This window comes from Xyrauchen texanus, chromosome 22 (assembly GCF_025860055.1).
Source record: "Xyrauchen texanus isolate HMW12.3.18 chromosome 22, RBS_HiC_50CHRs, whole genome shotgun sequence".
In the NCBI taxonomy this organism is placed as follows: domain Eukaryota; kingdom Metazoa; phylum Chordata; class Actinopteri; order Cypriniformes; family Catostomidae; genus Xyrauchen; species Xyrauchen texanus.
Window position 1 is genome coordinate 10,288,008 of NC_068297.1, and position 15,191 is coordinate 10,303,198.

Below are 15,191 nucleotides of genomic sequence, written 5' to 3' on the forward strand. Positions count from 1 at the left end.
ACAATCTCTGAGAACCCTTTCATTTAAGCCTTAACTCTGAAACAAGGGCCTCTGTAACACCTCACCGGCTGAACTCAGCATATAAGATATTAGCCTAAAGGTCACGTCCTGCCCTCTGCGCATTTACAAATAGACTTAGACATAGAAATGCATTTAGAATTACATATGACCAACTTTCAGATCAAGAGTGTAAAAGAGGTGCTGTTGAAAAATAAGCAACGCTGCCGATATTTCAACAGTGAACTCGAATAATGTAGTATTTGCTCACACACCTCCCTATTTTCAAAATGACAGTTGCTTTATTTCCTGCTGTAGCCTATTAAGTCGCGGAGCTGCACACATGCAACAGCTCAGTGTGCATTCATTTGTTCAAATAGATGTGATCAACTAATCAAATTAGAGCCATGTGGTCATATGTTAATTTAATGGATAGAATGTAGATTAGATTGCCTACCAAACGGGAAAGGACGGACATTTTGATAAAAAAAAGTGCCTTGACTACTCCACAATGTATTTTTGTTTGTCCAAATGTGGGTTTAATGTAATAATATATTTTCTTTAGGACATAAAACACATAAAAAAAGAAATGTAATGTGTGAGTATATCAACCCCTGTCTCATCTCATTTAATTTATTACACATGAGATAAACACCACAATAATATCTCTAACTAAAGCGTATTTTGTGTGCATCCGTCCATGACTTAATGTTTTCCATCAAATAATTTGAGTTTTTTATTTGAATATTTACTGTTAATGCACACATGTCAATTTAACAATGAATTGATACATGCATTACTTAAATTATTTGCATACATAGAAAACAAATTTTGATTGCAATTCACATATGCCTGAGCTACATCTTTTTTAAAAGCTATATACATACATACAATAAAAATAAAACACAACAACAATGACATCTTCATTGTAAATATTGTAGTGTATGCGATCTTGCCTTGTTTGATTTGCGCTGCTGCGCATACAGTTAAGCAGTGCGCCGGTCTACCCGGTGATGTGTGTTTGTGTGCGTGTGTGTGTATGTCTTTCTCTCTGTCTGTGTGTGTGTGTGTGTGTGTGTGTGTGTGTGTAAGACAGTGGCTCGAGATGTCCACGCTCTCCACCGCTGTTCTGGTGATCCGATAGTAGTGAAAAGCCACCACTAGTCGCCCCCAGTGCTCTTGCAGTCTCCAATTTTTCTTTCCCATTGTAGACTTAACGTCACGTCCGCACTTGAACTTGAATTTTATCCCATTGTACGGAGGCAGCCCTCGCCACAGAGAGACAGATAGCTCCAGGAGAAGCAGGACTCCGCCATCTTCATACAGGCAGAAAAGGAAAAAAAAGTCTTCGTTCATCTGGAAAGGAGGTGGCCAGTCCATGTCCATGGTCTCCCGTCCGCAAAGCCGAATAGGGGGAGCAAGCGCAAAGAGTTGGAGAGAGTGCAAAGAAACCAGGCATCGCATGCAATAGTGCCCTGGAGAGGCGAAGAATTGTCCAGCGCTTTGCACACTCCAGTGCCTACTCAAGGAAAAATTGGATTCCTTTTATCAAATTAAAAAAAGTAATGATTATTTCCCTTTTCTTTAAAATTATTATTGTTTTTACTCAGAAACATTTTAACTGCCTTTGACAAATCCGTAAGGCGCAGAGTGGACGAAGAAAGAAAGAGGCACTTGAGAGTCCAAGCTGTCCAAACGCACCGGGCATCACATTTCTGATCTCCCTCAGAAGGCACAAGAGACTTTTCCAGTGATTTCTTCACAACTGTCACTTATCAAGGATAATTTTTACACTGCTGAAGTGCATGTGTCTGTCAGCGAGATACTGACCGTCTGCGCGTCTCTGGTCATCTGGAGAGCCGGAGTGCGCAAAGACACTTTCGTTTCTTTCACATCCAAGAGACCTCTATCTGTATCCACGGCCAGGAGCCGTGGCAGTTCTTTGGAAGTCCCGGGAAAAGTTAGTTAGTGAGGGGGGCGGAAAAAGCCCACACCACGGACACAGAAGACAGAAGAAGCGAGCCGATTATTCCTTGTGCGGGTCTCTGGGCGATGCCAGTGTAAATGCCAGGGCAATGTCCCGTCGCAAGCAGGGAAACCCTCAGCATTTGTCGCAAAGAGAAATTTTAACACGTAAGTCCCTTGTTTGTTTTACTTATTTGTGTTGAAGAGGTCATTTTGGATTTTAAAGCTTTATGTTTTCCTTGCAGTTTATGAGAGAATGGTGTGTGAGTCTATTTGTTGTTTGTGACGGACTGATCCTAATAAAAACCATTAGGCTACTCTATTTAATATCTCTTAAAATACAATAAATTACAATAGTCAAATTGATTATAGTAATCGTTAAGGTATTTATGAGTTTAAATTTAAGCAAACACCCATGCAATAAATGTTAAGGCATGTGTTACTTAAAAGGAATCAAAAGATTACAATTATTATTATTTTATTTGTAAATAATTTTTCAATAGATGCAATTTCAGGACTCTATACATCTTTCATTTAATCTGCATTGTGAAGTAGTCTTGTTGAATTTTAATGTCCAATCATTTTAATTAAGGTAAAAATTATTAGTAGGCCATGAGATCAGCTTAAAAACTTTATATTGATAACTGATGATTTGAACTTGTGTAAAGTGTATTTCAAGTTAAGTTGTAAAGCATATATGTGTGTTATGGCAGATAATAAGTCATCATTTCAGAAATATGTGCTAATTTTCAGGTCCAAATCAATTTTAGTCATTATGGTGTCTTTTTTTATTTCCTCCAATATAATCCAGATATATGAAATTGGACATTATATTAGGTTATGGGTGGTGTATTATAATAATTTACTGTAGGATAAAATAAAATTGTAGTCCTATTTTCTCCTTTAAAGTAACATGCTTGAGCTGTAGGCCTGTCTTCTCAAACACTGATGCAATGTGACATTATCTATCATGTTTTGTTTAAATGCAAAGCCCTCACCACTTTTTACAAGAACATGTCTATTGTAGTTTCCAAGGTGAGCTGCTACCTGTAACCACCGAATACAAGAACGGTTAGGCTTTATTTTGCAGTGCAACACAATGCACGGCTGCATCCAAATGAGCTTGTGTCAGTGTGTGTTTTTTAACTAGGTAAAACTGATTACTAATCTGCAAAATGTTTATTTTTATTTATTTTTTTAAGTGCACTGGGGGTAAAATTAAAAGAATCAAGAAAAGTTAAAAAAAAAGTTTAATTATTTGAAAAAAGTTCCTTATGGGAAGAGTGCTTACTTTTACTTCAGCCATATTGAAAATACTAAATAATAAGAATACTTTACAATTGGGTGCTAACCTCACCTTGATAATACAATGTTTTTACCTTTGTGTAGAAAATAGAATTTTGTAGAGGCAATATATTTGGATAAATAGACAAAGCAGACATAGAGCTTTAATAATGTTTCTCTCACTTAAGTTTGCCCCCGAGTCAAGGTGTGGAGTGTGTGGAGGTGTTTCAAGACCCTTCATGACAAAGTATTATAAACAAAAGACAGCGACTAATAGACTACTCTATTATTTCATGAATTTATTTTTAGATTTTCAAAGAACTCCATGAAAATGAAATCTGTCCTGATTTAAAGAAATCTGTTTCATATTTTCCTGTGAATAAGTGTAGTCTACAGAGTCAATCTAGATAGTTCTTAACAGAGCCCTGTAATGTAATGCCACCCAAATCTGTTTTGTATTGCAGGGTTAGGGCCATGCAGTGGATATATACTCTAATACACACCATTCTTTTATTCTATGCACACATATGCTCACAGTTGCAGTGAAAACATTTTGCATGCTGGTGTGTGTTGTTTGTTTGAATGTACAGTTGAGTTTACAACGAGTTTTATGAATATGACTATGACTTATTTCCGAATGAGAGTGGAGATGCTATAGCTTGATGTGCATCTGTTTTGCAATATGCAGCTAGGCTTGCCATAGGGTATGCATGTCCCTCTTAGTATGTTGCCCTCATGTGCAATTGTGACCAACAGTAATATTTATTTATATTTAATCATGCAAACTTTAACAGTATGTGCATGAATTGTTTGCAAACTGATTGTGTCGATTTACTGCTCAAATGCCATTTGTTCTATGTGCATGTAAAACAATCATGCTGATTTGGTATAAATTGGCCCTTTTTTCACTAAGTGTCTTTTGAATTTGTGTCCCTATAGTTATCACATGTCCTATCAGTCATGGCATGTACAATGGCTGTGGTTATTAATTTGGACTTTACATTTCAGAATACTCCAGTTACACTAAGGAACTTTCCCTAAGTGCTTTCTCTCTTACACACATGCACTCTTTCTCTCTCTCTCTCTCTCTCTCTCTCTCTCTCTCTCTCTCTCTCTATATCTATCTCTATCTCTCTGACTCTCTCACACACACACACACACACACACACACACACACACACACACACACACACACACACACACACACACACACATACACACACACACACACACACACACACACACACACACACACACACACACACACAAATGCAGACACAAATGCAGACACAAATGCAGACATGAACAGAGGAAAGCATACGACAGTATAGACATAAACATCAAGGTTCTGTGTATTTGTTTTTACACACCCACAGAGAGAAAGGGAAAGGAGGGTGGTCGACTTTCTCCTTCTTAGAAACAAGAGATTGAGGGGCGTTTATTGCATCACCAATGAATGACTATAAAAGCTTCATAGAAGTTCCTGAAACAAATCTTGCCTTAGTGGTTTTTATGCAGGGGACATGTAGGCCAGGTGTTAGTAGATTGTCATCGGGGCTCAAGGGTGCGTTCTTCCTTGTAGTTCATAATTCTCACATGCTGATATGTTAGAGTTTGTGGCAGCGTTTTTGATGTAACTAGTGTTTGTGTTAATAGTTGGCACTGTATGAAAATGTTTTCCACTCTTATTTGCACACAGTCATGCAAATTTACAAGCTAAAATTCACTGTGCCAGCTTGTACATTCTTATTGTGTTTGAAATGTCATTGATTATTTGAAATGGCTATTTGTAGAGCAGGAAAATAAGTATGGAAATGCAGATGATAACTAGTTTGGAGAGAGCTGATATATCTGGTTATCTCTCTAATATTCACCCTTCTAAATTTGTCCAATTTTGCTTCAAATGTCAAGGTCAAAAAGTGTGATCCTAACCAAAGTTTAATTTTTAGGACACATTCATTGCTGTAAATATGTGTCTGTGTGTGTGTGTGTGTGTGTGTGTGCATGTCTGCTCATCAGCATGTCCTCTGAGGTATTTAGCTTTTGTTAACAACGGTGTCTTAACTGGATTAGCCATGAGTTAGTGAGAGGCAATTTTTGTCTGCTCAAGCGTTCAAGTGTGTGTGTGTGTGTGTGTGTGTGCATGTGCAGTTTGTGTCCACATGTTAATTTATGTGTTCTCCGCATGAACGACCTGCAAACTTTGCAGTGCTGTACGTCAGTAGTTTTAGTGGTTTAGCAGCCTGTGGTTGCGTGCTACATTATGCCACTCAAACACATATTTTACTGTAAAAACCAAGTGGTATATTAATTCTGTGTGAAATGCAACCATTTGCAGTGTTTTGATTATTTGTGTTGGAATTGTTCACAAGATCTGTTATTGAAAACTGCACAATTTTGACTAGGAAAAAACTGGATAAAATAAAAACTTTGCCTGCAAACCTCCAACGTTCACAATTGTTTATTGTTTACCATAATTTTCGAGCAATTTCTAAATATGCGTAATGTGAGTGTAATCATCACACTGAATCTGACAAATTTAAATTGGATTTTGAAACCTGTTCAATTGATGCACTGTGTATTTTAATGATGTTTAGTGCTGTACAAATAAACCTAAAGTTGACTTAAATGATGCCATCCTCAAATGAAGGAAATCAGATGAGAGCAAGAGAGTCATTTTTCCCTTGGTGAGCTACAGAATAACAAAGTTGTAACGTAAATTTTTAGCTCTCAGTCGAGATGCATGTTTCACATTAGACCTGCCAGTGCAGGAAATTGTGTCTTTATCGTAACCTTTCTTTGAATGCGTTTAGAACATAAATTTGAGGTATGACTTCATATGGCCATATCTTGGATGGAAATATGTAATGAAAATGGTTTGTTTTAAAGTACTATACCTGTTTGGATATAGACAGTAGCATCTTTGATTATAGATTAGCATAGTATAGTATAGTTTAGCAGTGATTATATTCTCTTTGATTACTTATAAATTAAGTTCAGATTGTTTTTGTATTTAGATATAGACAGAGGCATTAATACAAGAAAGGCATATATTGCAGCCACAGGAATCCAAGAGTTTGAAAGGCAATACATGGTCATCTCCATTATTATTTTATTGTACAAATTTTTTTTAACCCTTGAAAGCATGCCTTTTTAGTGTAATTTACAAAAGTATAAGTGAAATAAGTAACTCTGAGCTATTGAGCCTTTTTTTTTTATAAGTTGTCTTAACAGGTCATAAAATATGTCCTTTCTTCCCCTGTTAGAGTTCAGGAAATCAAGTTTTTCTTTCTTTTTTTTTTTTGTGCTTTGCAGTGAGTTTGATGGGTATGACCTGCTAGGGGGAGCTCTTAGTCTGCCAGAGGGGGTGGTATAGGCAGTACTGAAAAAGTGTAAAAGCATACAGTATTTCCTAATGTGCTTAAATGGGTAAGTCGAGTGAACTACAGGGCTGCGGCTTCCGACGAGTCGGCATAGATGTTTCAAATGATATTGCCATTAACACACGTGCTCAGATTCAAACTGTCAATGCCTCACAGCAGCAGCAGCTGTTCTTGTAACAAGCAGGCTCTTTCATTTTCTCTCCCATTTTATTTTACCTTTTTTTTTAGCACTCAAGTACTTGTTTAATTATTTAAATTGAGAGTTGGATTGCTTTTCGGTGCTCAATTAGATATGTAATAACTATTTGATAGTTAAACACACATACACACATCTTTAAACATATATATATATATATATACGTAATCAAGCGTAGCATCAAAATAAACAAATATAGGTTGAACGCCACCTTGTTCGTTTTGCCAGCATGCTTAAAAAGTGAACGATGAAGTGGCTGTGGAACTTGCGAGCCCCTCTGACTGAGGACCTATTGTTCTTTCCATCTAAATAAATAAATTGAGTCTGTGATATAAAAAATGGTAGCCTCTACATAGCTTACACTCTCCCCATAACAATAGGCAAAATGTCTGCTTGGCACGTTTGATTAATACGCTTGCATATTCTCCTTTCTTTCAGTTTCAGGTGCCTTTTGTTTGCACAGTCAGAGAGAGAGAAAGACAGAGAGCATGCAGCCTCTCTCTGATGAAATGTACAGAAGTGTATGCCTGACTGTCAGTATAAATTCATCAAGGCTACAGAATCCTTTGGATGGCATCAAATGTGAGCATATCCACGCAAGCATTTCGTGGCTTGATTTATGAGGCACAGGGGGTCTTAATGGTCGCTTGTATGTTTGGCGTCCCACAGCTGGCTAAGTTCTGACCTGCTCCGAGCATGGAAACGCTCCGGTTCTCGAGTTCCTCCACAGATTCAACCTTAAGAATGAGTTTTAGTGTGAGAGAATGCAGTATTGGCTCTGTGATTGTGATACACACTTCTTCTTTGTGTTTAATATCATATATTTCATTAGCAACAAAAGCCTGGTAGAGTAATAAAATGAGATACTAAGCATGAGGTAATGTTTAGTCATCCCAGCTACACATAATTCCTTTAGTCTTCCTTCCTTGTGAAAATATTAGGTAGCCTAATATCTCCCTGATGAAATTTGCCGATAAAGGGTTAGCGATGCTTAGACAGGCTCCCAGTGGACATCATCATGTTAATCTCTTTTTACCTGCTAGATGACTCATTTTCCTTTTTCTTCCCCTTTTTAATTAAACAATGGGCTGCAGCCGCCACAGTGGCCGAGGATTACGCTTTTAAAATTCCGCCGCTGCCATGTGCCACGATGATCCCTGTTCTCCTCTTGTTAACAGCTTCATTTGCACATGCACGGCACTCACACATGCATGCCGCCTGCCACCACGCATGCATTTACTACTGTTTTCTAAACCCTTTGCATCCGCTCTGCAAGACTGTGCTCATCCAGCAGCTAAATATCCCCAACAAGAGTGAGTCTTCGTCTTTTGTTTCACATCATTTTAGAAGGCCTTCAGATTAAAGCATGGCTAAAACATCCCTGTAAATGCGTGTTTGATGTAAGAAATTTGGACTAGTTAAAGAAATACAGAGAGGTACGGTCGAAAAACAGGAAAAAATATAGGCCTAGCGCATTAGGTGGTGGTTTGTGGTGCGCCGTTGAGTGTTGATGTGCTTGACTGTATGTTACAGATTAACGTTTTCATGAGTAGGGTCTAAATTCCCCTGCAGTGGCCCCTGGAGTGAGTTATTTTTGCACACAGCGAGTAGAGGTGGGCATAGTGTAGAGGACTATTTTTTATTTGTTTTATTTACATTTTTTATTTCTTGTCATAAAAATAAAATAACTGTATATAATATAGTAAACATGTGAACAAATTGGTTATGTCTGCTGTACTGTATATTTTTTATTTATTTCATTTGTATAGCTGTAAAAACAACTGAACATATTATATTAGCAGTCTATAGGCGGTTTGCCTATATACACTGTTTGACTGTGTGTGTGTGTGACAAGTGCTAATGTAAGCTGACTTGGCTGTATGCATTGGATAATCACACTCTATCAGCATGTTTTCACTTTGAGTGTACAAGTTTTAAACTGTTATCGTGGTGCTTTTGTGATAGTTTGACTGTCTGTTTCAGAAAACAAATGTATTATATGCCTGAAAAGACTGTTTGAGTTGGTGTTTGTGTGAATGAAATCCGCATCTGCACCTAATAAGTAGACGTGGCTGCGTGCATGGAAGATCACGTTTCGATATGATGGCAGAGCATATACAAGCTGTGAACTGTTATCTTGATACTTTGGTGACAATTAGGCTGTTTGTTACATAAAATAAACATATTATGTGCTAGAAAAGACTCTTTGAGTAGCTGTTTGTTTTTGACGAATGACAACCGCTACTAATGTAAACAAAAGGCAGCACGCATCGTAGGAAGATTTCGTTTGACGTATTGACTGTGCGTATAAGGCAGCTTGTAATGTACTGGCTGCTGCAGAAACACATTTGTGTGACGCTACTCTGCATGGCATATGTGACGGTACATATGAAAGGGTTAATGACAGCCTGATTAATTCCTGATAAATTCCTGCAAGCCCTGGTGAGGTGTGTGCATGTGTTACACAGCACTTTTGCACGCATGATGAACGTGAAACGATTTAAAAGACGGCTGCCTTCAACTTGCTACCTCTTTGCCGACCTGTCTGTTTGTTTGTTTGTTTGTTTACGTGCCATCTGAGTGGAAGGCTCAACCCAAATCCAATTCGTCCTACTCTATGCCACTGTTTCCTCACCGTTCATTCACAAACATTGAGGCCAGGCCTACATGTCTGTTATGTGCTCAGTCTTGGGTAGCAGGCTGCTCTGGGTGGGTTGTGTTACACATAGAGGGTATTTCAGAATTGAAGTTTGTGGGCTGGTGTGGTCACGTTTGTGTATGTAGCAGCGCAAATAGTGCAGCCCCCACCTACTGCCTGTGATCTTGTGCAGCTTGGGTTGATGGGAACCATAGGAAAATAATGCACAAACAGTAAAGCGGAGCTTTTATTGTTTGATTAGGCCCGTTTTCTGGCTTTCATTTGAAGCACACCCTCCTCTCTGCACACAGTTCTGTGAATGACTTTAATTGGTGCAGGGTAAATCTTTATATCTGGACAGCATTATAAATTCTTTCAAGATTTAAATAGAAAAGTTATGTACCCAATAAAAAAAACAATATGAAATCCATTAAATGGTGTGTGCATTGTTTAATTAGGCCTTAGCAATGGCAACCCCCCTGTTTTTCACCCCCTGAGTGATATCACATTGCGACATTTTGAAACTCACAACAGTCTGACATGAGCCAAACAACGCTTACTTTATCAGTGGATTTGCGATGTGATAGTCCGAGCGCATGTGCAGGATGAAAGATTTGCTTTACGCTGGGCTGCTAAAGCAATGTTATGTAACACACAGACCTATGTGTGTTTTTTGGAGGGACAGCCAGACTGTATCGTGATCCGCCAAATACCTGTCAACAGTAATTTTGCTACTCTCCCACAAACAAAAAGACTCCTTAAGTATGAGTCAGAGGGGCCCCTAACAATGCTAAATAAATCCAGAATGGTGCTTAAAAGTGCATTGTGATGCGTTCATTTTTAGAAGGCATGTCTTTTATTTTTTGTTTTACATTTGACAGAAATCCTATTAGTGTGCATTCTGACTCATGCAGCCTTTTTATGTAAATGAGAGCATCATCAGGAGCTTATCGTATAGACAAATAAACAGAAATAGCCTCATTTTTTTTTTTTAAACATTATTGTATTTTATATGATTATAGGATGTCAATACACTAGACTGTTTCCTCTTAATTGCAAAGTTTGGCATTCAAATATGGAATAGTGGTAGAATAATGAGTGGAAACTTTATATATAGTGTATATACATATATATAGCCTATATTTTGTCTTTATTTCTCTCTGGCAGCTAGAGAGTGCTTGATAAAGACAACTAACATTTTACATTTCGGTGGCCCTGATAGAATTATATGGAGTATTTGTTGAGGGATCAGAGAAAATCATGAGCTGTAATGTTACCTTGGTGACAGCATTGTTATCGCTGGTGGATGAGAATGTGTGTGAGAGTTGGTGTGTGAATGTGAGGAATTGGACAGTCTCACCTGTTTGCCTAGAGCAGGAAACACACACTGGTGGATCGGGACTGCGCAGTTCATTTTCTTACCTAGATATGGTACAGTATATAAAGAGAGATAAAGGTCAGGAAGTGCTCTTATTTGGGATTTTTAATAACCAAGTCGGGGAGTAAATTACAAAAAGTAGCAACGCTACTAACTGAGCTTAATCTTTTCAGTAGTGAGACTGTACTTTAGCTGTTTTCAAACAGTGTAGCAGTATAACATATTGTCTTGCATGCTCTGCTTTAAAGCCAAGCAAATTGAGAAAATAGTCAAATACACTTGGCTAAAATATCCACATACTCTCGTGTTTAACATTTGGATGTCTGATTTATTTTAATGAATCAATTTGTTCAGAGAGTTCATTTAAATTATACTTTTCAAAAAACGATTCACTGAGTCATGTGTGTAATTTTATGCCTTTATTTAGGTAAATAGAAAATAACAAAAACGTTTCATGCTGCTCTATATCACTGTTTTCATCCATCCATCCATCCATCCATCCATCCATCCATCCATCCATCCATCCATCCATCCATCCATCCATCCATCCATCCATCCATCCATCCATCCATCCACTAGCTTCATTGTTTTCAGGTACTTAGTTTAGTAGTTTGAAGTGTAGCTGTTTCTTCGAAAGTGTAACTTGACTGTAGTTTAACTACTTTTTAATTATGACTAGATTGTAATTACTGTTTCAAAGTACTGTAGCTTCCCCAATCATGTTTTTAACCTAGTATTTATTCCAGACGCTTTAGTTGAGTCCATTAATGTGTGTTCACGTGATTACAACATCTGATGTGTGTGTGTATGCGTGTGTGTTTGAGTATATGGGTGTCCCTTCCTTTGAAGTGCGTACTAGCGACGTTGCTTGCGAGTAGCGTGTTTCCTGTGGTTGGCATAGACAGAGCAAAAGAAGGGGACAGGGAGGAGAGAGAGAGAGAGTGAAAATTTCAGCTGCACTCTTTCTTTACCACTCTGGCTTTTTTTCTCCTGCTGTCACTTTGATTCAGGTTTGCGCTAGACCTATGACACATTAAACTAACGCTTTCCACCAGTGTACCTCAAATTCTCACCCACAGTACAGAGAGGCTACAGTCTCACTTTCACCTCACGTTACACAGACTGAGAGCCTATAACGGCTTTTAACTTTTTTTTATTGTGCAACAGGTGACATGCTTGGAGCGTATGAATTATAGCTGTTTATATGAGTCTATTACAAATGTCAGAAAATAGTGCACTGTGGCTCTTGTTGACTTTAATAATAGCAAATTACCTCTTCCTGTAGTGGTGTGTGTGTGTGTTCGCGCGCACACGTGTGCGCATCTCTGCCCAGGATGCACAAATGCGTGACACACATACTGTACAAACAAACACATGCATGCATTATGCTCATGTACATATATGCCTGCAAGCAATCTCAATTTATTGGTTCAAATGCATATGCTTTTGTGCATGTGCTCACAGGTGCAGATACAGTTGATAAATGTAAAACAGTTACACATGTACACACAATGAATTTCTCCTAACACATAGTTCTTGTTGTTAACCGATAATAATATTTATGTAATAATTTTATTTACATTTTACATTTTAATTTATATTTTTAATGCCAACTATATATCAAACAAAAACATTTGTGATTTAAAATGACTAAACATCAAAATGATAATTTATTTGACGTGTAGATAAGTGACTACTATAATAAGTGTTCACAGTCATTAAGCCTGCAGGCCTTTTTCTCTGTTTATTGACGTAGATGAACTTCAGACTAATTTAATGCACAGATGGCCTGATATTGCCTGGAGGGGGTCTGGGTGCTACTCTATATGTCTGGGAGGGGGGCAGGATTTCAGGGGGAATGGAAGTCCCTTAGTCATCCTCAGTTAATTAATGTACAAAATTGGTGCCTAAAACATATTTGTGCTTAAACAATGGAAGACAGTTGCAGTTTGATAAAGTAAAATGGATTATTATTGCTAATAATTTTGCAAAATGTATGCATACTGATTCCAAGCTGTTGTGTAACAGGATGCACATCTATAGTCGCTCTAATACAATATGCATCTTCTGAAATAGAGATAACAGGGGTTTGTTGGTTTCATTTTCAAAGCAGCATTCCGAGCTTGACATTGCAAATCTGTCCACATTCATAATTTGGACCGTGGACAAATTGCAGATGGATGCGCAGCCTGCTCGTAATTTATCATGGAAAATTAGTGGTTAGGCCGTTCCTCTGGGAGATGTAAACAGGGCTACCTGTGTTGTATGAGCAGAGTGGTCCATTCCTCTATCTTTGTCTAACTTGCCACCTGTCTACATACCATTCCAGTAAACGCAGCAGTTTCACTCGTTTCTTTGGCTTTTGGGTGATTTTTAGGCCTTTTGTTACTTCTTACATTCTCCATACACAAATGAGCAAACATACAAGTTAATCTCATTTGACAGCAATCGTGGCACTACAACAAAAATGTATTTTATAGAAAAAAATAATCTAGGTTATATTGAGGCACTTACAATAGCGTGAATGGCCTGATCTCACATAAAAATCGGCAAGTGTGTGTCGATTTTTCTTTAGCCGAAATCGGTATATGTTGGCCAAATTTGAAAACACTGCTTTCAGAGGCTAAAGCGGTAAGTATATCAGAGCATATAAACAAGTTTGAAATCCATTTATATCTAGGAGAGGTCGCCAGAAGCCAGTCCATCCATCCATCCATCGTCAACCGCTTATCCTGTATACAGGGTCGCGGGGGGCTGGAGCCTATCCCAGCTAACATTGGGCGAAAGGCGGGGGACACCCTGGACAGGTCGCCAGTCCATCGCAGGGCGCCAGAAGCCAGTAGTAAAAATAATTGTTTTCAGCTGAACAGGGTGTAAAACAGTGAAGAGAAATGCTTATTTAATCTACCCCCCCAACCAAAACCCAAATCTAACCTTAAACATTAGTAGAGACTAAATGCAATGTCAGGGACAAAAACACAACCACCTCATCATGCTCGTGATTGTTTATGTAAACGTAATTTCTTCCTCGTTTGATTGGGAATTGAACTGTGGTGTCCCATACAGCTGATGCAATGTGCTACAAGTCGTGCCACGAGGTAAAGTAATTGTTGTTGAGCTGTTCAAAATATGTTAAATGGGTGATAAGGCATGTAAGTGAGTAACCTAGGGTAAAGGAACTTTCGGTAACAGCATGCCGACTTCCTGTATGATTATGATGCAGTGACCATGTCATGAATGGGGCCAATTTTTTTAAACATTTATATTAATTCTTCTGTTAAAACTTGTGTATTATTCGAACTGTAACATTTAAATCATTAATTTTACAGGAATACATTATTTACGGCATTGTAACAAAGTTTTAAAATGTAATTTAACTTAAAAAAAAAAAAAGGTTAGTAAGTGATTTTTTCCCCATACACTAAAGTCATATTGTTTATGTGTTGTGGCTATACTTTTAAAACAGTCAGTATTTTAACTTTTACTTATTGGCCCCTTTCACTTCCATTGCAAGTGCCACACTGTAACACAGATTTCAATTTTTGTGAAGGAGGGACAAGTCGAAATGAAATTTTGTGGTCATCAACATTATGCCACAAATGCTGTTGATTGAGCTGAACATATTGAACCCAGAATATTCTTTTTTATGCTAATAGTTTTTTTTGTTTAAAAAGAAATTACTAAGTGCACCTTAAAAAATGTATTCTGTTTTTCACATTTGTACTTTGTAAAGATAATTCTGCCCTTCATTCTCCACTCAGATTTACGTGCACTTAAAATATCTGCACCTGCTTGCTGTGTGGCTTTAAGTGTTGCTATGGTAGTGTTTTTCTTCTATTTTCTTTGTTTTTTTCTGCTTTCGTCCAAATCATGCAACGTGTTGAGTATGGAGAGCATGAAAGCGGTGACAGAAAGCTGAAAAGTGTAAAGTGGCAGTCAGTGAGGTGTTTGTCTAGATCTTATGATTAGTATGGCACAAGGATAAGCTGTCAAATATAACATCAACAGAGCTGTCTGTCAGGGGGTCCCGGGAGGGCTTTGTCAAGGCCCTCTACAGTCTTTTGCTAAAACTGCTCTTGCGCTCAGCGTTGGACTACAAAGGGCCAATTGTGGTGGCTGAATGCTTAAAGGTGAGGCTGAAATTTCAAAATGGAGGCAGAGGGACCGAGGGTGTCCGAGGTACTTTGTGGTTTCAGTGCCTGCCGCTCCTTGCTGTATATCTAGGTGACAGAATCAACCAGAGGATCTACTGGGCCTCTTGCTCTTATGGCTGTGCAAATATCTCTTACAGCCAAAACTAGACCCCCCATCCCCTCCCGCTTATTTCTTTTTTCTTCTCTCTTCACACTC

The 15,191-nt window shown here is 38.2% G+C and overlaps 1 protein-coding gene across 3 annotated transcripts in view; it reads left to right on the plus strand.

The window, feature by feature from the left end:
* The first annotated feature begins 1,125 nt into the window (after positions 1-1,125).
* LOC127662829 (B-cell lymphoma/leukemia 11B-like) overlaps positions 1,126-15,191 on the plus strand; it is a 59,903-nt gene continuing 45,837 nt past the window's right edge. For 2 of the 3 annotated variants that reach the window (XM_052154191.1, XM_052154189.1), the window contains exon 1: positions 1,126-2,130. In XM_052154191.1, the coding sequence (XP_052010151.1) occupies positions 2,073-2,130 (58 nt within the window). In that variant the 5' untranslated portion in view covers positions 1,126-2,072. The remainder of the gene's footprint in view (positions 2,131-15,191) is intronic. The other variant, XM_052154190.1, reaches the window with a different exon arrangement.